Source organism: Notamacropus eugenii, chromosome 1, assembly GCF_028372415.1.
Source record: "Notamacropus eugenii isolate mMacEug1 chromosome 1, mMacEug1.pri_v2, whole genome shotgun sequence".
Classification (NCBI taxonomy): domain Eukaryota; kingdom Metazoa; phylum Chordata; class Mammalia; order Diprotodontia; family Macropodidae; genus Notamacropus; species Notamacropus eugenii.
The window spans coordinates 217,764,468-217,791,846 of record NC_092872.1 but is presented as its reverse complement, the minus strand read 5'-3'; the positions used below and the strand labels follow the sequence as shown (position 1 = coordinate 217,791,846).

Below are 27,379 nucleotides of genomic sequence, written 5' to 3'. Positions count from 1 at the left end.
TCATTAAAAAAAATTTGATAAATGATTTCACTGATATGGGTACTCTCTCTACAATGGTGCAGATTGTAAACGCATATGATCCTAAGTGATTCTTGCCCATTCCTCCCATTGTATCAGCTTCATATCCCAAGTGACTGGCACAGGAGTTCTTGACCTGGGGAACATGAACCCTAGGGTCTATGAATAGATTTCATAGGAGTCTATAAACTTGAATGGGAAAAAATACACCTTTATTTTCACTAACTTGGATGTCCTTTGTAATATTATGCATTTCATTTTATACATTTAAAAACATTTATTTAAAGGGTTCCATGACACAAACAAGGTTAAAAATTCCTGATCTTAGATATAGTAGTTGCTTAATAAATGTTTATTACATTGAATCAAATCATACACACTATTAATTACTTTCCTTACAGAATCCTCTAATTCTAAAATGTGATTCTTCCCCCAGGTGCCGACAACGATGGAGATGTTTTGCTGCTATGGTCCTGTAGTCCCGAATGGTTACGGCACTTGCTATAATCCTCAGGCAGAGCACATATTGTTCTGCATCTCCAGCTTCCATGACTGCAAAGAGACTTCTTCTGTCAAGTTTGCTAAAGCCATAGAAGAAAGCCTCCTTGAAATGAGAGATCTATGTAGCAAACACAATACTGTGGTAGCAAAGCCACCAACCAAACAGGAAAAAGCCCCCAAATCCCAAGAGGCAAAAAAGCTCTAACTCTTTTCTCTGTATCACTATGCAGGTTCTACTACTCCTTGTGGGCTGCAACCTTCAAACTCCAAACCTGTAGTCTATCCCAGCTTTCTGCAATTTCTAGATTCTTAGGACACACTGCTAAAAGTATGCTAAGGCATCATGAGAAGCTATACAACATTGTGAAGGAGGATGATGCCATTAATTATATATTAGAGGTACAAATATCTATTCAAGGTTCAGACCAGTCGTGCCCTGTGAAATGCTTCAGTCTTTGCTCTGTAGTCAGTAATCAGGGGTAACCTTGTTAAGTTCAAAGTGGTCCTGCTGAGGATAGAGAACATCTAGCTATAGATGTAGAGCCTCAGAATTTTGTTTTTTATTACTTATTTCAGTACATGGCATAAAAATGAGTCATTCTAGTCTAACTGACAACCATAGCTAAATGAATAGAAATGACATCAGATTCATTACCTTTTTTAAGAGGTGGAGGTTCAAATTCCAAATGAGAGAGAGGAGAGGGAGGGGGAGAGAGAGAGAGACAGAGAGAGACAGAGAGACAGAGAGAAAGACAGAGACAGAGAGAGAGGGAAAGAAAGAGAGAGAGGAAAAGAAAGAGAGAGACAGAGGGGGGGGAAGAAAGAGAGACAGAGAGAGAGAAAGGCAGAGAAAGAGAGGGGGGAAAAGAAAGAGAGAGAGACAGAGAGGGAAAGAAAGAGAGAAACAGAGAGAGAGGGAAAGAAAGAGAGAGAGACAGAGAGAGGGAAAGAGAGAGACAGAGAGAGAGGGAAAGAGAGAGACAGAGAGAGAGAGAAGGAAAGAAAGAGATAGAGAGGGAAAGAAAGAGAGACACAGAGACAGAGAGAGAGACAGAGAGAGGAAAAGAGAGACAGAGAGAGAGGGAAAGAGAGACAGAGAGAGAAGGAAAGAGAGAAAGAGAGAGAGGGAAAGAAAGACAGAGACAGAGACAAAGAGAGACAGAGAGAGAGGGAAAGAGAGAGAAAGAGAGAAACAGAGACAGAGAGAGGGAAAGAAAGAAAAAGACAGAGAGAGAGACACACACAGACAGAGCGACAGACACAGAGAAAGAGAGAGTCATTACTAAGTTATACAATGCAGTGATTCCCAAGAAAGTCCAGGTCTATTAAGAATATGATGCCTTAGAGCTGGAAATCAATCCTCCCTTTCTTGTCTTAAGAGCAGTTTGGGGTGGAATATTGAAAATCTAAATCTGCTATTCACAAAAGAAAGGGAAGACTTCTCACAATGGCTCTCACTTCATTGCGTTTTCACTCCCACCTGTGGAGAGAGATGGAAACCAGAAGACATTAAAGTCATTTAGAGATGAGTGAAATGCAGAGGCTGGGAGCAGTGTCATTTTAATGGGATACTGTCCATTTCCTAGAGCATGGGGGTGGAGACAGGGTTGGGGGAGGGCACTGACCATTAGTGCTTTTTCAGAGCACTCCTCTCCCTCTCTATATTTTACCCATCTACATCCTAAAATGCAAAAAAACAAAACAAAACAAAAAAAACAACCACCATTATGACTAGCGTTTTTTAGTGAGGGTTTGGTTTTTTTTTTCTTTTTTTTGCTTTGGGGTTTGAGTTTTGTTGGTCTGAGATTTCCAAATCAAAACTGAGTTTAGAGACAGGGCTTCACTTATCACACAAATGTTATTGCTGCCATGTAGGATCCCATTGTTAATATACGTAATGAATCACTAGCTAAATTCTGTTTTTTAAAATCAGGACAAACTGTATTCATCTTTGAAAAATGGTTTTCTTTTCTTATTCTTTTCCCACCTGAAGTTGTACTTCTCTTTATATGCCCAGTACTTATCAGAGTACCTGGCACATAATTAGGCTCTTAATAAATGCTTGTTGACTTAAACGGATTAAATTATTTGAGGTGTATCAGGATGGATTAGGTAATTCTATCTAGTATGAGTTACAAATTAATGATTTCACTATATTTCAAAGGGATGGATCTGTTTGAAGCAGCAAAGACTCAAGTTATTTTCTAGGCTACCTCACTGTTGGTTGAACCAAACTCATTTCTACCACTATATATGATAGAATATAAACACATATTATCTGTGCAAAACTGTTAACAAGATACTTCATATATGTTTTGAAGTTAGATACACATTTTATGCACTTGGAAAGTTTTAAGTATAGGTTTTTGACTGGCAGAAAATAATAGCTTTTCCCTCAGGGAAAGGGGATGGAAAGAGACCTGTCCAGTCCAAAAAAAGTTAGAAATATCCAATATTTATGCAACGGCAAAACTGAGCCATAACCATAGGAATACTTTTAGGTGGCATCTCTTAGATGTATATCCAAAGAGAACAGTCAATTAAACATGGAGATTTATTCTGAAATGATGAAGCAAATTAAAAATGTACATGACTTTCCCATATTCCCTATAATTTGCCAAAATATAGAGTTGATATTTTAGTCCTATTTTTATAAAATAGTATAGATTTATGGCAATGTGTAAATTGTATTTATTATAGCAGTGCAATTTTAAGTTATAGTTTTGTGCTTTAAAAATGTGCATATATATGATGAAAAAAGTGTATATTGATAAACATGACAATGTATTTAAGAAACACAAATCTGTATTCAATAAAAAGCAAAGAAAGAAAGATATTATTTGCTTTCATTTTAATTTATGGTAGCTGTATTGTGCTTTGTTTGGTATTGTCCCTATAAGTTATGTCAACCAGTATCTAGGCATTTCTCTAGTGACCAATCAGCCTGTGTCCTATAAATATTGAGACAAGCAGAAAAATGAAAGGTGGAAAAACGTATTTGTTTCCCCTATTACATTGCAAGATGACAAAGATGGATGCTTTAAGATAATAGTGTTATCCTATAATAGCACTGGTAAAAGACTTGGATGATAAGGCAATTGATAATATAAAGCTTCAAAGGCTTTAATTGTTTAAAATGAGAGAACCAGAGGCAAAGACAGAGTCAGAGATAGAGAACTGATATGCAAATATACAGAAATAGACATCCAAGTATGATGTAGTGGGGAATGTACTAGGGTAAAGAGTCAGGAAGCCTTTCTCAACTCTGCTACTGACTTGATATGTGACCATGGGCAAGTAAATTGATCTTAGTTGTTTTCTTTCTATAAAATATGGATAATTATAACACCTTACTCACCTTCCTTGTAGGAGTATTGTGATAATCAAATGAGATGACATATTAATGAGTGAACGAATGAGAAAGCATTGTTAGGCATTGTGCTAGCACATAGTAAGCTTTCATATATATGTGAAAGCACTTTAAGTATACAGTTTTACTATGTACATATATTTACAACAGTAACCAAAGATTTATTCCCTATTCCCATGTAGAATTCTCCAACCCCAAAGAAGGGACTGGTTCAAAAATCCTCTCAATTTAAAGTCAAGCTCCCCTAGAATGCAGAGGTGGTATGGATTTTTCTTCTGTTTTTTTAAACCATACCTGTGATTCCATAGGGACTGAGAGCTCCTGATGAGGAACTTCCTCTGCCAGTGTAGATCACCACTATTTCTGAGGATCTTCAAGGATTGCACTGAGCACTGAGAGGTTAAGTGACCTGTATAGGATTATAAAGCCAGGATGTATTTCTGGACTTCCACCCAGGTCTTCCTGAGCCTGGTGCCATCTCTCTCCACTATGCAAGCTTCTTCTCATTAAATTAATTAAAAAAAGGAAAATACCAAGTAAAAAAAATGGTAAGCTCACCAAGAGTTCCCCTTATTTACCATTTTTTCCTAAATAACTGGGAAATAAGAGAAAGTAAAAGAAACAGAGTAGGATAGACAAACACACTAACCTCCTTGATCTTAGCTTGAGGAAATATGGCATTATCTATTACTCTTTCTTTTCTTTTAGTTTAATATTGTGTGTTGGGTACAGGAGATAAAAATATTGTATAGAGAAGAGTGCTCCAGGTGACTACCAAAGCAGTCTGAAACAAGAACTAATAACTTCTCTAAATTAATCCTAAGTTTCTTCCCTTAGGGAGGCAGAATATTGATCTGTGTTGCATTTGAAAATTCGAGACTTCCTCCCTTCCCACTTTTCAGTCATTTCCTCTAAGCATCCCTGTAGTGGGATATAAATGTCCAAATCAAGAGAGAAAAACTTATTCACTTCTGCCTGCTCATTATTTTTTACAGCACAATAGTATTCCATTACATTCATATGCCACAACATATTCAACTATTCCCCAATTGATAGGCACTCCCTCAGTTTCCAATTTTCGATCACCACAAAAAGAGCGGCTATAAATATTTTTGTATATGTGGGTCTTTTCCCCTTTTCCATGCTCTTTTTGGGATAAAGACCTGGTAGTGATACTGCTGAATCAGAGGGTAACTTATTCTCTTCTGGGAGAAACCTGCCAACTTTCCATCTCCCCCCCAAATATCCAAATCCTACTCATACAAACTTTAATGCCTGGATTTTCTATGAAGCCTTTCCTGTCTTCATCAGTTCACAGTGATTTCTCCTCATTCTCCCCCGCTCCCCCACCCTGAAATTCCTTATGGTAGTTGGCATCATAGCACTTATTTAGCACTTTTCTTCTTTTTTTTCCAATGCTAAAAGTGTTTATTAAGCAAAAAAAACAACAAAAAAAGGAGACCTAAGTTGCCCTATCACTATAGCTATTTTCAAGCGTTTGAAAGCCTCTCAAGAGAAAGGGAGATTAGACTTGTTTCAAAATGGCAGTTAGAGGGAAGGAAAGTTAGCTTTGATCTTCTTTCTATGCTATGGAACAGTTACCTTGTTGGTGTCTGTAAGTCTTGTCCTTCCTTCCAACATTTAGTTTCATGAAGCAAACTATGAATTCTTATCTTTCTCTTTTGCAACAGCAATCAACACCATGTCTTACACAAATCATCATCCACTACGTGCCTACTATGTGCCAGGCACAAGATAGGAAAACAAAAATGAAACAGCTTCTGTCCTCAAGGAACTTAGGTTCTATCAGAGAAGGCCTTAAATCTGCACCTAGATTCTGTCTGTCTGTCTGTCTGTGTTCCTCCTTCATCTACAAAGAAGACCATGATATCAGAGAGATGATGCCATGACCTGCACTTGACTTTGTTTAGAGTGAGGGAGGGCAGTGCAGGTCACCAGCCTCTAGATCCTAGAGACACCCTGTTCCCCTAAATAAACTTTTTAAAAATCTTGAGTAAAGGGAACTAGTAGCTGGGGAAGGGAAGGAGGCAGGGATCGCAAACGCCTAATGTAGGTGTCTCTGAGCAGCTTTGAAGGAAACAAGTTGAAAGAGTCAGAATTGAGGAGAACGCATTCCAGGTATGGAGAACCACTGCAAAGGTGCGGAGATGGGAGATCTTACTGCAGAAACGGCAAAGAGGCGGTCCTTGGGCTGAAGGGGAGTGGTGTCCAGTTGGAAGGACACGTGGTAAAGGGCCTTAAAGGCGAATGGGAGGAAGTCGGGCTGGATGCCGCAGGTAACCAGGAGTTTCCAGAGGTGTCCGACAGGCGTGGGGGGAAGGGAGGCAGCAGGCTGACCAGGGGTGCGAGCGCTGAGGGCGGGGACATGGTCCCCCACCCTCCTCACCGGCTGTGCAGCCGTGCCGCCTCCCCACGACCTCATCCGGGGGACCCGGCCAACGGGGGCCATTTCCTTTCCAGTTACTTTCATAAAGCCGGTGGGCACTGAGGCAAACTGGGTGAAGGACCTGCCCAGGGTCACGGGGCTGCTAAGCGTCCGAGGCCGGATCTGAACTCACTTCTCCCGGATCCTGGGGCTCTACGCCGTCAGGGAGACCCCACGCCGGGCCTTCACCGTGGGCCGGCCCGGGGGCTTTCCTGCGCTTCGCCCTGGGGCCCAAGTCCCGGGGCTACGCCCGGCCCACGAGGGGCCCCGGGACCCGGCTCTGTCACCGCCAACTTCATAAGGCCCCCCTCTGTGACTTCATCACCCGGCCCACACCGGACCCACCACACCCCCTCCGCGGGGTCTCCTCCCCCACGGCCCCTGTCCTCAAGCCCTCATTTATCCTCGGACTCCTCCTCCCGCTCGCCCGCCAAGGCCGGAAGAGCCTCCGCCCCTAGCAGCCTCGGCCCCACCGCCCATCGCCGACCAGCAGCAGTCTGCGCCTGCGCCTGCGCCTGCGCGGTCCACTATGCCAAAGAAAGCGGTCGTCTTCATGCGCTACGGTCCCTACCGCTCTTTGAACCTGACCGTGGAGCACCGCACCTTCCGCCTGCAGGGCATGCTAAGTGAGCGCTGGAGGGGGCGGGGCTGGCGGGGCGGGGCCTACCCCGAGGGGCGGGACTCGTGGGGGCGGGACAGCGTGACCACGTGCTTAGGCAGCTGCGGCTGGAGGCAGAGAAAGGCGAAGGTCGAGGGCTTCTGCCAGGGACACCCGCGCGATAGGGGGCCCGGCGAGGCATGAGCCCCCCTCAGTGCCCTCCTCTGTAAGATGGGGATACTGATAGCACCTCCCCGGGTTATTGTGAGGCCAAATGAGATAATAGCTGTAAAGCTCTTAGCACAGAGCCTGGCACGCAGTAGGTACTGTATAAAGGCTTGTTTCCTTTCTTCTCCCTCCCTTCCTTCCCTCCTTCCTTCCTTCCTTCCTTCCTTCCTTCCTTCCTTCCTTCCTTCCTTCCTTCTCCCTTTTCCTGGGACAGAATAAAAAGAAACGGGCCAGAGTTACAAAGAGGCCAATTCGTAATGTTAGGGAAAACCTGCCAACAATGTTGGCTGTCCCAGAGTGGAAAGGCACACCTTGAGAAGTGGGTTCACCTTCCATGGCATCTTCAGGCACGGGCTAGGTGACTAGTCTGGTGTGTCATGGGTAGGGTAGGCTTGGACTAACTGCTCACAGGGCTCTCTTCCAACTCGATGACTATGGGATTAATTCAGCAACATATCTGCTTTCTCAACTTGTGTGACTCTTGCCTTATGTCTTTCCAAAAATCCTTCTGAAAGACTCCCTCAAAGTGATAGAGCTTCCTAGGATTTTTCCCTTACCAAAACCAGTTCTTCCATTCAATTAGACAATAAAAATTTAGTAAGCGCCCGCTGTGTGGCAGGGACCATAGTGAGTGCTCAGAACACAAAGAAAGGTAAAAGACAGTACCTGTTTTTCAAGGAGCTCACAGTCTTAATTTTATAACTGTAACTCATTTCCGTAAATCATATGGTGATTTTCTTCAGTGCACATCTGACCATGTCAGTTACTCAACAAACTTCAGTGACTCCCTATTACCTCTAAGATCAAGTGTAATCTCCCACTTTTAGCTTCTGAAGCCCTTTACAACCAGTCCATCATCTATATCAATCAATTTCCCGCACTCTAGAACAGCTTGAGTGGTCTTGGTAGCAATTTTAAAGAGGAGATATAAGGTATGATTGTGATGGTACACACAGAAAAAAGTGGATTTTCCACAAAGACTACATGAATACCTAGAAGAAATACCTGGAAGATTTTTTAAAAATGAAATAAAAGCTCTGGTGGAAAGACTTATAAAGAAGAATAAACAGCTTAGAACAGAAAGTAGCAGTCCTTGCTCAAGTAGTGAACTCCCTGAAAACTAGGCTAGACCAAACAAATCAATGACTCTATGAGATAGCAAGAAATATTAGAACATGTATGATATATGATATCAAAAACAACCAAACAAGAAAACAGGTCAGAGAGGTAATTGAAGAATCATCAGACACCCTGAAAGCCATGTGATTTTTAAAGTGGACATTTCATTTAAAGAAATCATAAATAAAAGCTGCCTGACTTTATTTTTTATAATTTTTACAATTTTATTGTTATATTTATATAATTATTTTTTGTGTATTTATATAGTTATTACATAATTATATAAATAATTATATAATATTTAATTACATAAATTTTACTATTATTTATTAGAAATAGAGGGCAAAATGAAGATAGAATCTACTGATCACATCCAGAAAGAAACCCTGAAAGGAAAAATCTAAAAGAATGTTTTAGCCAAAGTCTAGAATTTATCTAAGAAAAAATACTGCAGGCATCCAGAAAGAAGTAATTTAAGTATCATAGTCATGCTTGCATAAGACCTAGCAGCTTCTACTATAAATGAGAAATCTTGCAATACAATAGTCCAGAAGTTGGAAGAGAGAGGCTTGTATAACCAAGAACAGTTTATCCAGGAAAGTTGAATACTGGGGGGGGGAGGGAGGGCAAAGGAAGGTGATTTGATTTTTAATGGATTAATTTCAAACATTAATGATGAAAAGAACAGATCTCAGTAGGAACTTTGAAATGCAAACACAAGAGTAAAGAGAGGCTTGGAAAGGTAAATTTATTTAAGCAATTGGAGGGAGCTGTATAATGATGTGCTAACATTCTCATAGAGGGAAAAGAAAGTGTTCTTTCAAAAATCAAATGTCTTCAAAGAGTATTGGGGGAGTTAAATAAGAAAAACAGAGGACCTGTGGGTGGAATGATTCTATTCTCAGAATTTGAAGAAGGGATGATAAAAGGAATACACTACCGTAGCAAGAAGGAAGAAGGAGGTGAAACTTGCTATGCAGTTTGGTGTAGAAATATATCAAACTCAAGAGAGAAACAAATAATGGGGGCAAGGGTATGGATGGAGGTTGAGAGAGTTAAAAAGAAAGACCATTCCAGGGAGGAAAGTGTTGAATGCAAAGAAAACTCCCTGATCTTGAAGTGGGATTAAAAAGAAAAGAAATTAAAGGAATTAGTCTAAAGACAGTGAACCAGTTGTGGTATATGAATGCAATAGAATATTATTGTGCCATTAGCAGTAACAAAAGACAGTTTCAGAGAATTCTAGATTGGGTATGAACTGATCTAGGATAAAGCAAGCAGAACCAGGAAAACAATTTTTGTAAAGGAAAATAACTTTGGAAGACTTAATCACTCTGATCAATGCAGTGGCCAACTTCTCCCCCTACGGACCTATGTTGCATAACCTTAAATGGACCCCCAACGTAACTCACCAGTCCTTTTTAGCTGCATAGGAGTACTTGCATGCCAACTCAACACCTTAAACTCAATTCAACTCATCTGACCAATATCTTAAACTCAGTTCAGTCCAAAATTGAGCTCGCCCCGTAAACCTTTTCCTCCATCCCACTTCATTATTTTTGTCTGAGATACCAACATTCCAAGTTGTATTCCAAGTTCATAATTTTGAGGTCCTTTTTTATTCTTCCTCATCTCTGGCTTCTCATAGGCAATCAACCAGTTAGCAAGTCTTACTGCTTCTGTTTATGCAACCTTTATCATTCCCATTTTCATTATTTTGTAACAGGTCCTTATTATCAAATTACCACCTGCCTGGAATATTGCAAATCCTAATGAGTTTTCCTGCCTCCACTCCTTTCCTTCTACAATCCGTCCTTCATACAGATGCCAGAATAATTGAGTTGGCAGAGATGACCTAAGCTGAGGTTTAGCAGGGAGAGAAAACAACATAATCTTTAATAGGAGAGGGATTCCAGGTTGGATTAGAAAGCAATGCTGAAATAACTGACCATTAATTCAAGACTGAACATTGAATCAAATCAAGGTAGAAAGTGAATGACAGATTTACCAAGAGAACAGACATCACAAGGAGCAAACAGTGATCACGAGAGAGAGATGGTAGGACAGGAGATTGTGCTGAAATATGAAATGGATATTTAACAAGAAATATTCGCTGGTTTTCCTGCCTGAATCTTTTCTTTGCCTAGTTCACTTATTCTCTATCAGCTAATCCACCAATAGTTGCCAGCAGGAACTGACCCTTGAAAACAAAATCCGCTCTCATTCAAGTGACAGACAAAGCAAATCACTCTTGTTTCCCTTGGTGTACATCAGCAATGGCCATTAATGACAGCACTGGTTACATCTCCCACGCGTGGAGGAAGAAGCGAAATCTCCTGGTGTCCACCTCCTAACAATGACATGTAAGTCACTGGCAGAGAGTGTGAAATAACTTTGGCAAGGTGTTCCAAAGAATTTTTCTATTTTTGGTCAGTTAACACAAATCCTACTTAAAGAATGAGGTGTCAGCCCTCAAAGAGGCCTTCCTTCCGTGAGGGGTTTAACAGCTTTAGGTTGATTTATCCAGAAGTTTAGCCAGAGCTTTTATAAGTCTTCCATTTCAGGGAGGAAATTTATCTGGCCTTTCTTTTCATACCCAACCTGTAGCAACTATTGAGAACTTGAAAGCTTGGTCCTCAGTGGGTGGTCATGACATTTAAAGAACAGAGGCACTCTCATTAATGCTTAATAGCTTGTTACCTCGAATTTCCATTACTTTGCCAAAATATAGCTTTCCAACCCTATGCCCATTCTTTCCTAAGCAGATATAAAGATGGTAGACCTTTGTTGTCGTTGTTCAGTCACGTCTGACTCTTCTGACCCCATTTTGGGGTTTTCTTGCCAAAGATATTGGAGTGGTTTGCTATTTCCTTTTCCAGCTCATTTTACAGATGAGGCAAACAGGTGACTTGCCCAGACTATCCACTGTTTCATTGGTAGACATTATGAAAGTTAAAAATACATTCTCTTCTGCAATAAAAGTTTTTGTTTTTTGTTTGTTTGTTTTTTAAGTAGCTGACTAGCTTATTATTGAATGTCTATCCACCAGCAACAGATTTATAGGATCAGAAATTTTGTACTCTTTGTTTCCCCTCTTGAAGATACCTGTATTACTTCATGTAAATATTGTATCTAGTTGTGTACATGTTGTTTCCCTAGCAGAATGTAAATGCCCTGTGGATAAGGATCATTACCTTTTCTATCTTTGTATCCCCAGTGCTCATTATATTGTCCTACACACAATAAGTGGTTAATTAATGTTGGCTGAACTGAATTACAGTAGGCAGGGGCCTTCAAGATTGTGTGGTCTGGAAGTTCTTAGCATAGAGTCTGTGGACAGATTTCAGGAGGGATAGGTGAATTTGGACGTGGAAAAGATTACATTTTTATTTCAATACAATTGTTGTAATCCTATGCATTTTATTTTCAGCATTTTAAAACATTATTCTGAGATGGAGTCCACAGGTTGTCTTTCAGCATCTCCTTCCCCCACCCCCTCCACACACACAAAATTCCCAAATACTTGGGAATTGTATGGCTCTCTGTCACAAAAAAAAAAAAAAAGAGTATTTGGAATTGTTAAGAATTTTCATTATGTTTTGAGATTCTCTGATATATGATTTTGTAAAAGATGGGGTAGGGAATAGAGAAGATACTCATAAACATTTTTCCATACTATGCTCTAATTTAGTTTTAAAAAATTATTCTAAACCCTTCAGGCTTGGTTTTGATTATTTTACAGGTTAAATCGTGTTTACCACATACAGAATGCTCTCTTGCTTTACCGTGAAAAGCCGATAATGATGCTGATGTGATTATTATCCCCCCCACCTCCTCCAACAGGATAATGGAGGGTAGTCTACTCTATATTTTAATTCCTTCAGACCCTCATTACTGCACATCAAATGAGAGTACATTTCCAAGGGAATGATTCCAGTCACTGTAGGCAGCCACAAGGGGTCATGGAGACAAAAGTGTAGACCACCCACTTGCTGCTTCCAGATATGATTGTACCTCTTTTCACCCTGTGCTGTTGGCACTGTTGGAACTGAGGGTGTGTAAACCCACAGGAACCTGTACCTACAAAATCACAGCAACTATAGCAGGCCTTGTTTGTGTTTAGGGCAGTTTAAAAAATAGAAACTATTTTAATTCAACAAACATTTGTTAAGCAGTTACTATGTGCAAAGTACTGTGCTGTATGCCTGAAGTACAAAAACAGATCTGCTAGAGAAAGTAGCTTACAGTATAGTGGGGGGGGGGGGGAGGGATGAGAGGGGCATATACAAAAATAACTCTGATGCCAGGGGAGAGTGGTAAGCACAAAAGGGAGTTCCAGTCGATGTGCTGTGACCAGTTCAAGTCACAGATAATGATAAGATAATGATCGGCTGGTGAGAAATCAAGAAAGGCTTCATGGAGGAGGTGGCATCTGAATTGAAACTACAAACGGGAAGGACTTCCACAGATGGAGGTGGTGGTGGTGGACACAGTACCCCATCTAGCATATTAATGGGTATGGACAAAACCATGGAGACTGGGGAAAAGGACAGGACAAGAGTGGACGACATAAAATAGTCCAATTTTGATGAAATGTAGAAATTAATAATAAATAGCATTTATAATACATATTTTTCAGGTTATAGTGCTTTACAAATAACTCATTTTATCTTTACAACAACCCCTGAGAGGTGCTTTTAGTGTCTCCATTAAAAGTTGAGGCACACAGGGTTAATTAAGTAACTTGCCCAGAGTCACACACCTAGTAAGTGCCCGAGGCTGGATTTGAACGAAGGTCTTCCTGACTCCAGGTCTATTACTGCATCCATTGCCAAAAAGGGCAGGTAGACATCAGGTTGTAGTGGTTTTGAATGCTAGGATCATACAGGTAGGTATTACAGAATAGTAAGGAGAGCTACCGAATGTTTTCAAATAGAAGAATGATGTGATAGAGCATTTGGAAGATTATTTGAACTGTGGTATGAAGAGCTGTTGTGAGAGGAGAGAGACGAGGCAGAAAACAGCAAATGTTAAGAGCTGAACTAGGATAGTTTTCATAAAAATGGAGATGACAAACATGAGGGATAACCCTCATGTGGAAGCATAATCAACGCTACTTGGCAACACTAATACTGTCCCAGCAGTAGTAGCAGCAGCAGCATGGTGGACACTAACACCAAATTGGAAAAGGATTGAGTAATGAGTGGGGTCATGAAGAATTAGAGGCAAAGAGTCACTGGTTAAATTGAATTATTATCTTTACCAACCAAAGATGTATGGCCTTCCTTATAATTTTCCTAGGCTGTTAGAACAAGAAGAGATTTTAAAGATCTGGTCCAGGGATGTTTAAACTCTTTTTGTGTCATGGGTCTTATGGAAACCTAGTGAAACCTATGGACCCTTTCTCAGAATATTTTTAAATGCATAAAATAAGCAAGATTACAAAGGAAACCAATTATATTGAAATACAGATGTTGAAATTTTTTTTAAGAAATTAAAAATGCTCACAGACACATAGTTAAGAACCCCTGATTTAGTCCAACCCTTTCATCATCTTGCATATGAGGAAACTGAGGCCCAGAGAGATTAAGTGACCCACAGGGCATACAAGTGGCCAAGTTGGAAGCAGAGCCCAGTTCTTCTGACTTCTACTCCAAGTCTTGTTCTACTGTGCCAATGGATTTGATCTTATTTATTTAATAAATATCCACATAGTCCATCATAGGCTTGTACCAGAAATCTTTCTACCTTGGTAGGACCCACCAAGAACCTGGAGTCTACTGACATAGCCTTCACAAACACAGGCCACTTCTACCCCATGGTAGACCTCAGAGGAATGTTAGGGGAGTATTGAAGTGAACGGTTCAATAAAAACAAATACACATTTATGAACATATCACAAATATACCAAAGAAAATGGCATTGAATTCTTTTCCAAAAATATTTTTAAACAGATTTTTTTGGTCTCTTGGTTTTTCATTGCCAACATTTTCCCCTGTATCCTTTTTCCTCTTCCCTCCCAGAGTAACATCCCTTATGATGATTTAAATTAAAAAAAAAAAAAAAGATGAGGATTTGAGAATCATCAGCATAGAGATGGTCATTAAATCCAGGGGTGCAGATGAGATCACCAAGTGAAGTCGTATGGAAGGAGAAGAGAAGAGAACCCAGGACAGAACCCTGAGGGATACTTCCCATTAGAGGGCATGATTTGGATGAGGATCTAGTACAGGAAACCGTGAAAAGGAAGGTTCATACAGGCAGAAGGAGAGCCAGGAGAAACAAAGGACATAGTGGAGAACTCATTCCAGCCAGGTGAGAAATAAGGAGGACAATCACAAAGCGAAGAAGCTGCAGAGGCAGACATCACCGTGTCCTCACTCCAAGTCCAGTTCTCTATTCAGGATGCTGCCAGCTCTTTGTAAAGAAACCTGAAAAGAAGGACACCCATTTCAAGTAAGGCTGGGACTCCTACTGAAAAGTCCAGACCTTCCCAGGGCCTCAACATTGTGAAACTTGTCAATCCACAGACATCAACCGGAAGTGTGAGCCCTACATGCCTCAGGGTTGCTGCAAGTAGCAAGTGTTAGCTTGTTTAACTTGAGGATTCCCGGAAAGGTGAATTCTCATCTTATTTGGGTGGCACTAAAGGAGCAGGGCTACATTCTATAAGAGGGGAGGCTTATCCTGATCAGAAACATTTCCTTGAGTGGAACTGAGTCCCTTGATCTCAGTTGCTGCAGGAAAGAAGCTCCAGAGAGAGAAAAATGGCTACTGATATGAACATGGTCCAGAAACTGCAGAGGGAAATCTCCTGTAGCATCTGTAGGATCTACTTTTCTCTGCCAGTCACCATGAATTGTGGGTACAGCTTTTGCCAAGCATGTCTCTCCAGGAGCTGGAGAGTGGGAGTCATGCCTTTCTCTTGTCCTAATTGCAGGCAGGTTTCCCAGCTCAGAGAACTCCCAGCACTTTGTATGAGCCTGGAAAAGATGACTGACATTGGTAAGTGGCTCAGCTTGATTTGCTTGCAGAGCTCTGAAGGATGGAACCAGTGTCCCACTCAAGTTCTTCTGTGAAGAGGACCAGACATCACTCTGGGTACCCTGCTGCCAAATGCCAGAACATGGGGCTCACAAACTCTCCCACATAGAAGAGGCTGTTCACCATTACAGGGAGAAACTCCAGAGATTTTGAGCCTCCTGGGAAAGGATTTTGAAGAAGCCAAGGAACTTCTCTCTCAGGAGGAGGAAGAGATGGAGAGACCTTTCATTGGCTGGAGTTGGATGATTACAGGAGAATATTGCCAACTGCATCATTTCCTGATAGAGAAAGAGTATTAGTGCATAGAAAGGTTAAGGAAGAGCAATGGACCAGAAAGGACAGAATATCCCAGCATATCCAAACCCTTCAGGAAATCATGCTAGAGCTACAAGAATCAAACCACAAACCCAAAGTTGAGCTGCTTCAGGATGGCAAGGAGCAAATCAGTGTTATCCCAAAGGCCCAAGTCTGTCATCCTAGAGCTGAGAGAATATCCCATCACTGGGACAATAGACATCTTCAACAAATTCAGAGTGGACAACCAAACACATCCTAGATCAGCTAGTTCCTACACGACTGTTTCAGAGGATCTGAAGAGCATGAGGGCAAATGGAACCCAACCATCCTGAGAACTCTGCTTGTCCTTCCATCTTTGCTGAGCAGACCTTCAGCACAGACAGGCACTATTGGGGGGTGGATGGGATACAAATACCTCCTTGGAAACTGGGGATCCATACCTCTTACTTGAGGACAAGGTGGAGAAGGAGCTTTGACTCATACACGTCTCTTTTCCTGCTTTGCTGTGTGTACAAGGAAGGCCATTACTATTTCCAAACCTATCCTGTATCACTATACCATTAAGTGAAAGGCCCTGTGCCGAGGGTCGGGGTGCACTTGGAATATCCTCTTTTACAATCTTCTCCAATGCTCCCTCATTTATAGATTCGACCCTATTCCATTCACAGAGTCGGTCAGGGCCACGAAGGTTGGTCCCATGACTCTCTGTCCAGTTATCTCTCATCTTTGTACTTGCTGCCATTCATCTATCGGAGCATTTCTCTTTGGGGGATTTCTCAACCCACCACCCAGCTGCCTGGCCAGGTACCATCATCCTTGCTGCCTGGCCATGGTCCTTCAAGTATACGGCCATCATCCTTCCTGTCATCCAAGCTCATAATCTAGGTGTCTTCCTTGCCTCCTTACTGTTTCACCCTGCACCCTGCCTCCCCATATCCAATCTGATTCTCCCTTCAACACATTTCTCATATATGCCCCCTTCTCTTTTCTGACACTGCCAGCACTCTGGTGTAGGCCCACAACCCACCTGGACTGTAACATTAGTCTGCTGCTTGTTCTTTCTATCCCACCTCTCCTCACTCCAGACCATCCTCTATTCAGCTGACAAATTGATCTTAAAGCTCAAGTCTGAACACTTGAAATCATTTGAAGTCACCTAGAGAGTCAATAAATTCCAGTGTTCTACTTTTTCCAGGATTCAATAGATAATCTTCTGTTTGGCCCTTAAAGTCCTTCATAACCTGACCCCTTCCTACCTTCCCAGTCTTTTAAGCAATGTATTCCCTTCTATACACTCTGTGATTCAGTGACACTGGCCTCCTTGCTTCCATCTCCTGACCCCAGGCATTGTCTCTGGCTCTCTCCCTTGCCTTGAATTCTCTTCTTCCTCTTCTCTATCTTCTGGCCTCCCTGGTTTTCTTCAAGTCCTAGCTAAAATTTCACCTTCTGCAAGGACATTTCCCGATTCCCCTTAATTCTAGTTATTTCTTTCTCTGATTATCCCTAATTTATATGTATGTGTGTATATGTATATGTGTATGTGTGTATATATAGTGTGTATGTGTGCATACATATATATACACATATATATGTAATTTGTATGTAGTTGTCTTTCAATTTGTCTCCTTCATTAGATTGTAAGCTTCTTGAGAGCAGACACTGCTTTTTCCCTTTCTTTGTATCTCCAGTACTTAGTACAATGCCTAGTAGGTACCTAATAAATGCTTATTGACTTGATTTGTGTATTGTTTTCCTGACTACCTACTTCATTTTGCATCCATTCATATGTCTTTTTGTGCTTCTCTAGATTCATCATATTTGTCATCTTTTACAACACAATGATATCCCAATGTTATTTACCACACTGTGCTTAGCCATTCTCCAATCCAATCTGCTTTGTTTCCATAAGAATCTTTCTTTTGTTTTCCAGTTATTTTTCAGTCATGTTGGTTTTTTTGTGACCCCATTTGAGGTTTTCTTGTCAAAGACTAGAGTGATTTGCCATTTCCTTTGCCAGCTCATTTTACAGAAGAGGAAACAAAGGCAAATCAGGTTTTAAATGTTGCTACCAATATTTTGGAGCATGTGAAGCCTTTATTTTTTAAATGCCCCTCCTTGGAGTATATGCCTAGCAATGGAATCTCAGGGTCAAAGGATATAGAGGCCATTGCTTCTTTTTAAAAGTATGCATAACTTTCAGAATTTTCTTTTGCTGTCTATCCTTGAGGCTACCCAGCTGAAAATATCTGATGAAACTGATCACACAGCCCCTGGGTGCTCCAGGAGAGCTCTCTCGCTAATTGAAATCTTTGCTGTTACTTTCTGAAGTTTCTGCCTTCAAAATGAAATTAAAATTCTGCAATTAAATATTTCACAGTTGGAGCTGGTTGTGCTGAACTGATAGAAAGATGAAGTGGACATATGCCAACATTTAGACAGGGCACTCATCATAGTAATTAAATACAATTAATTGGCACATTTGTCTATTTTTCTGAAAGCAAGATCAAATGAAATATGGGAATTTTAAAAAACAGACAAAAACAGTCACCTCTTTTGACTTCTCTTTCCAGTTTAATCACTTAGAGTACCTTCTTAAGCCTTAGTGAATCATCATTATTTAGCTGGGCAAAAAAGTATCAACTTATGAGTCACAGAACCCAACAGAGTGTCATGCACCTAGGGAGTACTCAGTGAATGTCATTGGAGGACTATCATTCCATTTTATAGATGAAAAATCTGAATTAGAGAAACAGAACCCTTTGAATCACCCTGGTACAATCGTGCAATGTGGTTCAGTAGTGTTGGATTTGAAGTCGGAGAACCTGAGTTCTGTCTTTGCTCCTTACAACCTGGGTGACCTTGTGCAAGTAACTTAACTTCTCTGGGTCTCAGTTTTCTCAATCTGTTAAGTGAGACAGCTGGAATAAATGGCCATGCAGATTTCTTCCAGCTTTAAAGCTGTGATCGTATGACCTTCTTAGTTGGTAGTAGAATCAGAACAAACTGAATATAATTCTTCTGACTCACATGTAAGTCTATTTAATTTCAAGCAGTGAGTCCCCTGTCACTAGAAGTATGCGTGGCCACTTATCAAAGATATTGTAGAAAGGATTTCTTCTTGGTTCTGGCTTGGGTTAAAGTGATGTCCATGTCTCTTCTGCTCTAAGATCCCATGACTGCAACCCTACTGCTTTGTCCATAAGAATATGCTGCTCATTTAACAAATACCTAGTATCATGTAACAAATATTAAGTGTCTAAAGAGTAACATGGCAGGGTGGACTCTGCTCCAACCCTGATACAGGTCTTCATCATCTCATGCAAGACTATTGCAAGAGCTGCTGGTGGGTCTCCATGCCAGAGTCTCTGCGAGTTGCCAAAATGATCCTCCTAGAGTATGTGGTGAACCATACCACCTCCCTGTTCAGTAAACTCCAGTGGCCCCTATCACCTCCAGGATCAAATATAAAATCTTCTGTTTATCGTAACCTGCCCCCCACGCATCTTTCCAGTCTTCTTACCCCTAACCCCACCTACACACACACACACACACACACACACACACACACACACACACACACACACACACACACACACACACACACACACACACCAATCTAGAGACATTGGTTTCCATACTGTTCCTCCATGTCCTGACTCCATCGTTCTCTCTGACTATCCCTCACGCCTGGAATTCTCTCCCTCCTCATCTCTGCCTCCTGGCTTCTCTAGTTCCTTCAAATTCCAGCTTCTCTAGGAAGCCTTTCCCAACCTCTCTTAATTCTAATACCTTTCCTCTGCTAATTGTTTCCAATTTATTCTGTATGTAACTTGTTTGCACACAGTTTGCATTAAACTGTGAGCTCCTTGTGAGCAGAAACTCTTTTTTTTAAACATTCATCTTTTATAAAATTTTGAGTTCAAAATTTTGTCCCTCCCTCTTTTCCCTCCCCCTCTGTAAGATGTTAGGCAATTTAATACAGTTATATATATATATGTATATACATATATATATATACATACAGTGATGTAAAACATATTTCCATATTAGTCATGTTGTAAAAGAAGAAAGCTTGGGAAAAAAAAGTTTTCAAAAGGAAAAAATACACAAAAAATAAAGCAAAAATAATATGCTTTGATATGCATTCAGACACCATTATCAACTCTTTCTCTGGTGTGGATAATGTTGTCCATCATGACTCTTGGAATTGCCTTGGATCATTGCTTTGCTGAGAAAAGTTAAATCAGCCATAGTTGATCTTCACACAATGTTGCTGTTATTGTGGACAATGTTCTCCTCATTCTGCTCACTTCACTTTGCAGCTGTTCATGTAAGTTTTTCCAGATTTTTCTGAAATCTGCTAAGCAGGGACTGCCTTATGCCTTACTTTGTATCCCTGATGCTTATAGCATCCCTGATGCTGGCACATAATAAATCTTTATTGACTGACTGAATAGAGAGCTGACCGATTGCAGGAAGACATGGGTTCAAGTCATGACTCCAACATATACTGGCTGTGTGTGACCCTAGCCAACCTCTTGGTGCCCTAGGCAACTCTACAAGACTTTATGTTGCTGAGAAGGTGCCATCCTTTCTACATATGTTAACAGAGGTATAGTTAACACTATACCAAGGAAATAGTGGGCCAGTCCCTATTCCTATCCCAGTGAAGCATCTACAATCCACAAAACACTCTTCTAATAACTGGAATGAATACATAGTTTAAATAAGATATAGCCTCCTGCCCTCAAGGAACATATAGTCAAGTATCTATATAAAGTAGAATATGTATTTTCCTACCCAGAGATGCTAATTTTGCTTAGGAAAAAAAATAAGGTAGCAGAGTCAGGAAAAGTGTTTCTCACGTTACATAGCCATTCTTAAGAAGGCCTTTCAATCAGGGGTTACCATCACCACTGACTTGAGAGGGCATTCAATATTTGGCACTTCCAAATTTAAGATTTACTCAAATCTGACCTAAGACACTTACTAGCTGTGTGACCCTGGGTAAATCACTTAACCCTGACTGCCTCAGTGCCTTAGTTTTTAAAATGGCAAAATCTGACCTGACTAAAACAACTGAGCAACACTTTTATTTGGGAAAAAAAAAGAAAGTGCATCATTAATTTGATAACTATACTTATAAGTGGCATGTATAATCATACACACGCACATTTTGAGAAGGAAATAAAAACAAATGTCATTTCCTTCCCTAGACCTGTCTCTTCATCTATAAAAATAGTAGGTTTAGACTAAATCATCTCTAAAGTTTCTTCCAGCTTTAACATCCTGAGTTTTTCTTGAGTAATCTACCCCCTACCTTGAAAAAAACAAAACACCCACACCAAACTTTTGAGACAATTTCACTGCCTCAAAAGTTTTGTCTCAGCCAAGAAAGACTTAAGGATAAATTTTAAAGAAACTCACATCAGTTTCCCAGTGATTAGAATAGGCAGAAAGGAGAACAAGTCAGCACTCATGACTTTATTTCTACCTAGATACACGACACCTAATTTCTTACTACTTTCCACCTGTCACTACCCTCAAGGGGAACCCCTACCTTGTGGGGAAATTCAAGCCGTGTGCATTGACTACAGAAGTTGTCGGGTCCTTTTTCCTTAGACTAAAGGAAAATTCCAAATTTCCAAAACCAAGACCTGAAAACTTAAATACAAATACATTTAAAACACTTTTAAAATAATTCACAAATCATTTTCATTTCCTTCCCTCTCTCACAAACAGCCGACATTTCTGTAGTCTTCTTCAAAGTTTTAATGTCCTCAACTAGAGAAATATCAAAAGAATGCGATTTTAGTTAACTTTACCACTGACAGAGGTGTAACTCTAAATGAATCACTATTCTTTGATTAATGGGGCTAAAGATTTCAAATGCAAATCAAAGTTGCTGATGGTGGTACTGGTGGCATCAAGATCTTCCTCCAGCAGACCCATTCCTGTTTCAGAGTGAAAATATCAGGAAGAGAGGGATAATTAAAAGAAAAAATATACTATTGAAAAATCCAAAGAACTTAATTTTTAAATCCTGGCAGAGTTTTTTCCAGGTGAGTAAAATATGAATATAGAAAATATAAATATAAAAAATTTAAAGTATAAAATATAAATTGATTTTAAAGAGCATCTCAATCACAAAGTCTGAAGGTGAGAGTGAAAAAGTCTAGTGTGTCAGGGACAAGAAAGCCCCACTAGATTCTTAGTTGTCAAAACATTCATAAAAGCTCATTTTTCAACAGTTATTATGAAACTGTTTGGTATTAACTTGGAGAGAAAGCTGATCTCACTCTAAAGCTGGGTTCTTAGCCTTTTCAGACAGGGTTTTTCTTTGGTGTTTCTTAGGACTCTATCAGGATTCAAGCTAAATCTTTATTAATTTTGGCACCAGGAGCTAAGTGTTCTGTGTGTGTTGGGGGTGAGAAGGAGGGGGTGGATGGTGGAGCCTGCTAGCAGTTTGAGGAGTCAAGATTTACCCATGGGACATAACCAATCACCCAAGGCATCACCACCAGTTAAGGAATGCTCATTACTATATTAGATATGAGTGAATTCAGTAGCCTTGAATATGCTGAAGTGAATTGAATATTAACCTGAAATCATTTTATTGTTTTGTTTGGGGCTTGGTTTTATTTGCTTGTTTTTTGGTGTGTTTTCAACACAAATATATTAGTTCATTTTCATAGAATGCCAGACAGAGCAGGAAGGACCATCAAGATCACTGACACCAACTGTCTTATTTTAGAGATAAGCAACTTTGAACCCCATAAAGATGAAGATTCACAAGTTCACAAGGATAGTGGCAAGAAAGAACTAAAAGCTGTGGTTTCCAGGCCTTTCCAACCACAGCTCTTTCAACTCACCAGTTTGTCACTCATAATAACATAAAATGATTGCATTTCCCCTGGTGCATTTTTCCTCTTTTTCAGATGTATTACAAAGAGCTGGACACCGTGTCATTCTACAGAAGATAAAAGACTGGGATGCCCTAGAGCTCATAGTAAATGGTGAAGTCGTTTTCCAGTGCAAAATTAGTAGCTTGGAGTTTGGTAAGTCCCCAGTCAAGACCCCCAAGAGCTGTCTTCCGTCTTGAAGGAGATCACCTCTGTATTTATTAACATGGAAATAAGGACAACGTTTCCTACTTGAGCTAAAGTGAAGGGTCTCTCAGTATATTTTAAAATCAATGCTAGATTTCAGTGCTTTTGTCACATTGCCAGCACTTCGAATCCATAATGCATTACAAGGCTTCAGAACAGGAGGATAGGAGCTGGCTGGTGTCTTAGAGGTACAGTTTCTTTGTTTTACACTCTGAGAGGGGAAGTCACTCAATGAGTTGTTAGTAATGGCAGAGCTGGGGCTACAATACTAGGGTCTCTCAACTCCTAAACTGAGTCCCTTTCTACTAAATCATACTATGAATTGCAATGATTTCTTCCAGAATAACAGAAATTTAAGGGGTTTTTTTAATGTTTTCTTTTAAAAAAGAAAACAATCCCAGTTTCTGTGTAAAGGCTTCAGATGATGGTTATAGAATTTACAACCCTATCCTCTCAGATATCTACCAGCTAAAATCATCTTCATTATCATCATAACTAGCACTTATATAGCACAGCACTGTGCTAGGCACTTTATAAATATTATCCAATTTGAGCCTCACACAACCCTGGGAGGTAGGTTTTATTTATCCCTGAGGCCAGGCTGCCTCTCATGATGCCCCTTAGTACTTAAGGCAATCACCTCCACATATTGCTCAGTGCCTTGCACATGGTAGGGACTCAATAAACATTTGTCAAACTGTCTCTGACCTCCAAAGGCATAGGTCCATTTGAAAAGCATACCCAGGTTTGCTGGGATAATTAAAGGCAATATTCTAAGGAATATTCCATTATAAGCTCAATTGAAGGGCTTACTCTAGCATCCTATCTGAAGACTACATGTGACTGAGCTTACTCATATCTCAGTGTCATGAGCTGAATTTAAAACTTTGGCCGTCTCACTATTGGTCCTGCTAAAGATTAGTAAGTATTACATTCATCCTTCTAATTGTTTTTCGAAATCCCTTTTTTAGAGAAGCTGATCAGTTAAATAAAATAATACTGGACTGTGGAGAAAGCTAACCAACTGCATTTTCTTTTCCCTAGGAGGTGATGGCAAATTAGACCCACTGTGTGAGCAGGCCAAACTAGCAGTGCTACATGCCTACTAATGAAATAGCCATCTCTCCCCATCCGTGAGGCTCAGAGTGATTCCTAACCCCTGGGATGGCGGGAAACAGATAGTTTAATTGTGGAGATGAAAACAACTCACTTGGCACATGTCAAGCTGCAGAATATGGCTTGTCTCTGGACGGTCCGAGATTGTGCAAAAGAACACAACGAACTTGGTGCAAAAGCAAAGTCTTTCTAACCTGGCTACTAGGAAACAATGCATCCATCTTACACCATAAGCAATAATAATGATAACAGTACTGTGCCTTTTGCAGCATCCCTCCACCCTGACCTGTAAGGAGAATGGCTACAGTTACGGACTACAAAGTCTATCCACTGTAGCACTGAGCTGAAGGAAAGTAATTAAATACTGTCTAATAGCAGCAGCAGCAGCAGCACTCAGTAATAATGCTGAGTTGCCAGCAGCTGTGAACAATCTGGTCTGTAGTAAGGAAGAAAATGAGCACGCATGAAAATTAAAGATTTATGAAGCTAGAATTTAGTTCTTTGAAAGTCTGAAACCTAAAACTCAGAATTTTGAGATACTCCTTTTACCCCTACAGATTTAATTTAGGGCAGGATTATGAAGGACCTTAAATACCAGGCTAGGTAGTTTGGAATTTATTTGATAGATAATAAGGAGGTTTTAAGCAAAAAACCTAATCAAAGCAGTTCCATAGGAAAATTTGGTGGGATACAGAAGCTATCCCAGATTTGGAGGTAGTAATGTACAGAGTATATAAGAGGTTAGAGAAATTAGAGACAGGGTCATTTCAGAAGGCTATTATAATAGTCTAAGCATGAAGTCATAAGGGTGAGGACCAGGGCAATGGTAGAGGAAACAGAAGGGAAGGGTGCATATGAGAGAAACTGTGAAGGAGAATTGATAAGACTTGTTATCTAATAGAATATAAAGGCTGACATAATGGGAAATTCAGGGAAATATTTTTATGACTGGGATTTGGGGGTTCTCTAGGATTGATCAGGCCCACAGATTAAAAGGTAAGGTCTGAAGATGGTGGGGATGTAAGAATTAGCATAAGTTTAGCATTCGTATCTACTCCCCGAGTCTGAGTCATGGCGGCCAGTTTGTTCCAGAAAGACATTAGACAGAAGAGCTGTCTTCTTCCTATAATACATTTAGCATATGTTTATATTATAAAACATTTAAGTCCCTGCTCTCATTGGCCTTCTAACAGTGCAAAATTCCTGCATTAATCTAGACCCCTTTTGTTTGGGATCTTCAGCCATTATCTTTGTACCCCAAGTCCTCACTTCTAGATATCCACTTTGCTTTTGGAAGAGTGTGATTGGGGTTTCAAGTTTTTAAAGGACTAAAATGTGGAAGAAAGGGTTAGATTTGTTCTGCTTGGCTCCAGAGGAGAAATGGGGACAAGTTGCCAAGAGGCAGATTTAATCTTCATGTTAAGAAAAGCTTCCTAACACTTAGAACTCTCCAAAAGCAGAATGGGTAGCCTCAAGAAATCAAAGATTCCTATCACCAAGGGGAGGGGGATCTGCTTATTTAAAATGCTTTGGACTAGCTAACCTCTGATGTCTTTCCCTTTTAACTCTGAGATCCTGGGATAATTGAATTAGTAATGTAAAATTATCTAAAATTAGTCAGCTAAAACAAGAAAATTACATGCTTTGGGCCATTACTACGAGCAAAACAGGTGCTTTAGAAGGGGAAAACTGAAAAGATCCATAAGAGGAAGAATTAGAAACATAATATGATCTTGTTCTTTCTTTAGAGAAAATAACAACTAAAATGTGGCAACAAACATGGAATAAACAAAGATTTGATATAGTCAATACAGGAAATAATCATGCCAAAAACTTTTTGTTTTGTTATCATTTTGCAATCATGCACTAATTCTGAAATTAATGTCCATAGGCATTTAGTCAAGTGAGTTGTTTTACCCGTGGACTTCAAATTACTATAGGAGTCTTTGGAAACATGTAATCCTTTCTCTAGTGGAGGAAACTGAGGCTCAGAAAAATGTAGTGTTCTTTAGTTCCCTTTTCCAATTTTGTATAATCTGCAGATTTAACAAGCATACCATCTGTCTTTATCTAAGGCCTTAAAAAAATATCTATTTGAACAGGGCCAAGGACAGAGTCCTGTAGCATCCTACTTATATCAGTATTCAGTTGATCCTTTCATTCAACCAAGCTCTAAATCTACCTCATTAAATAATTGTCACTTGTTTAATACTGTTTGATATCTTGGTGGGTTTTATTAAATGTTTCATTAAAATCAGGTATACTTTTGTGGCATTTTTCTTATCTAATGATTGTGTGAGGCCTTTTCTGATTTTTCCATTTTTTAATGCCTTCCCCTCAATGTTATGTACATTGTGCATAGTTTGTATTTGCTTCTCGTTGTAAATCGAACATACTTGTTGTTTACTTACCACCTCTCTGAATAGAATATAAGCTCCTTGAGGGTGGGAATTGTTCTTGTTTTGTTTATCTGGGGCATAGTAAGCATTTAATAAATGTGGAAGGAATGAGGAGAATCTAGGGAACTTACTAGTGCTTGTCACCTTTCTTTCAAAGTGCTCCCAATCCAGCCTGTTAATAATTCATTCTCAAAATTTTTAAACAGTGATTTTTATAGTTTGAAAAATTCCACATTATTCTCCCTTTTGAAAATTGGTATAGCATTTGCTTGTCTTCAATCCCATGTTATCTCTCCTGTACTCCATGACTTCCTCAAAAATATCTCACAAATATGTTCTAGGAGTATGTTTTCAGTGCCTTGGATATCATTTGGCTGGGTCAGGGGACTTGAAGTCATTAAGGACAGTTTGAGCCTCTCTAAATGTCCATCCCCTTCCTCATTTATCCTGAGTTTCAATTATCTTTTAATGATTTTAGATCTGTCCTCATTCTGAACATCATTCCCTTTGTGAGAGAAGTAAGACATAAATTAAGTGGTTCCACCTCTTTGGGTCATCTGTTCTCATCAACCTGCCCAACCCCAGCAAACACTCATTCTCTTTCCTAACCCTCTCATGGCTGCCCAAGTCTGCCATCCAGTCCTGGTGTCTCTGTAAACTTAAAATCAAACCCTGCCGTATGCTGTACTCAGGTAGACCTCACCCCTATCCATTCAGATTTAATTAGTGACCCCAGCATAGATTTGCTCTTTCCACCATTTCCTCATGACTGCAGGGAACTGCTCTCCATTTCAAATCTTTTTTTATTAACTCTCTAGTACTTGGAATAGAAAAACAAAGTATGATTGTTGAAAGCTTTTAAGTCAAAACGTGCTCTGCAGAGGCCCCTAGATTCTCAGTTTGTTCCCTGCTTAGCCTCAATTCACAATGGTCATTGAATCCTGTTTGTTCTGAAAGGGGACTTCAGAGACCTTCTGGTTCAACTCCACTATCTTACAGATAAGGAGACGGAGGCCCAGGGAAATTATGTGACCTGTCCAAGATCCTTTGAGCAGTAAGTGTGAAAGGTGGGATATGAACCCAGATCCTTTGACTCCAGAGGCAGTATTCTTTCCATTCCCAGTCTATCAGTGA

The 27,379-nt window shown here is 40.1% G+C and overlaps 2 protein-coding genes and 1 long non-coding RNA gene across 4 annotated transcripts in view; 2 read left to right on the top strand and 1 right to left on the bottom strand.

Annotated features, from left to right (window-relative positions):
- Window positions 1–724, top strand: part of CHAT (choline O-acetyltransferase) — a 99,998-nt gene extending 99,274 nt beyond the window's left edge. The window contains exon 14 of the mRNA XM_072627416.1: window positions 455–724. Within this exon, the coding sequence (XP_072483517.1) occupies window positions 455–724 (270 nt within the window). The remainder of the gene's footprint in view (window positions 1–454) is intronic.
- Window positions 259–5,929, bottom strand: LOC140516458 (uncharacterized). The gene is made up of 3 exons (XR_011971370.1): window positions 5,492–5,929; window positions 4,184–4,298; window positions 259–1,999 (listed from the first exon to the last, which is right to left on the bottom strand). It is a non-coding gene; the product is annotated as an uncharacterized lncRNA (long non-coding RNA).
- An 803-nt stretch (window positions 5,930–6,732) lies between these two features.
- On the top strand, window positions 6,733–26,105 carry C1H10orf53 (chromosome 1 C10orf53 homolog). Of its 2 annotated transcripts, none has more exons than XM_072627430.1 (3): window positions 6,733–6,961; window positions 22,560–22,679; window positions 23,775–26,105. In XM_072627430.1, the coding sequence occupies exons 1-3, from the start codon at window positions 6,865–6,867 to the stop codon at window positions 23,837–23,839; spliced, it is 282 nt and encodes a 93-aa protein (XP_072483531.1). In that variant the 5' UTR covers window positions 6,733–6,864; the 3' UTR covers window positions 23,840–26,105. The 2 variants fall into 2 exon arrangements, 1 of the variants encoding a protein (XP_072483531.1); XR_011971369.1 differs by having other exon boundaries at window positions 6,833–6,961; window positions 22,560–22,918.
- Window positions 26,106–27,379: the final 1,274 nt, after the last annotated feature.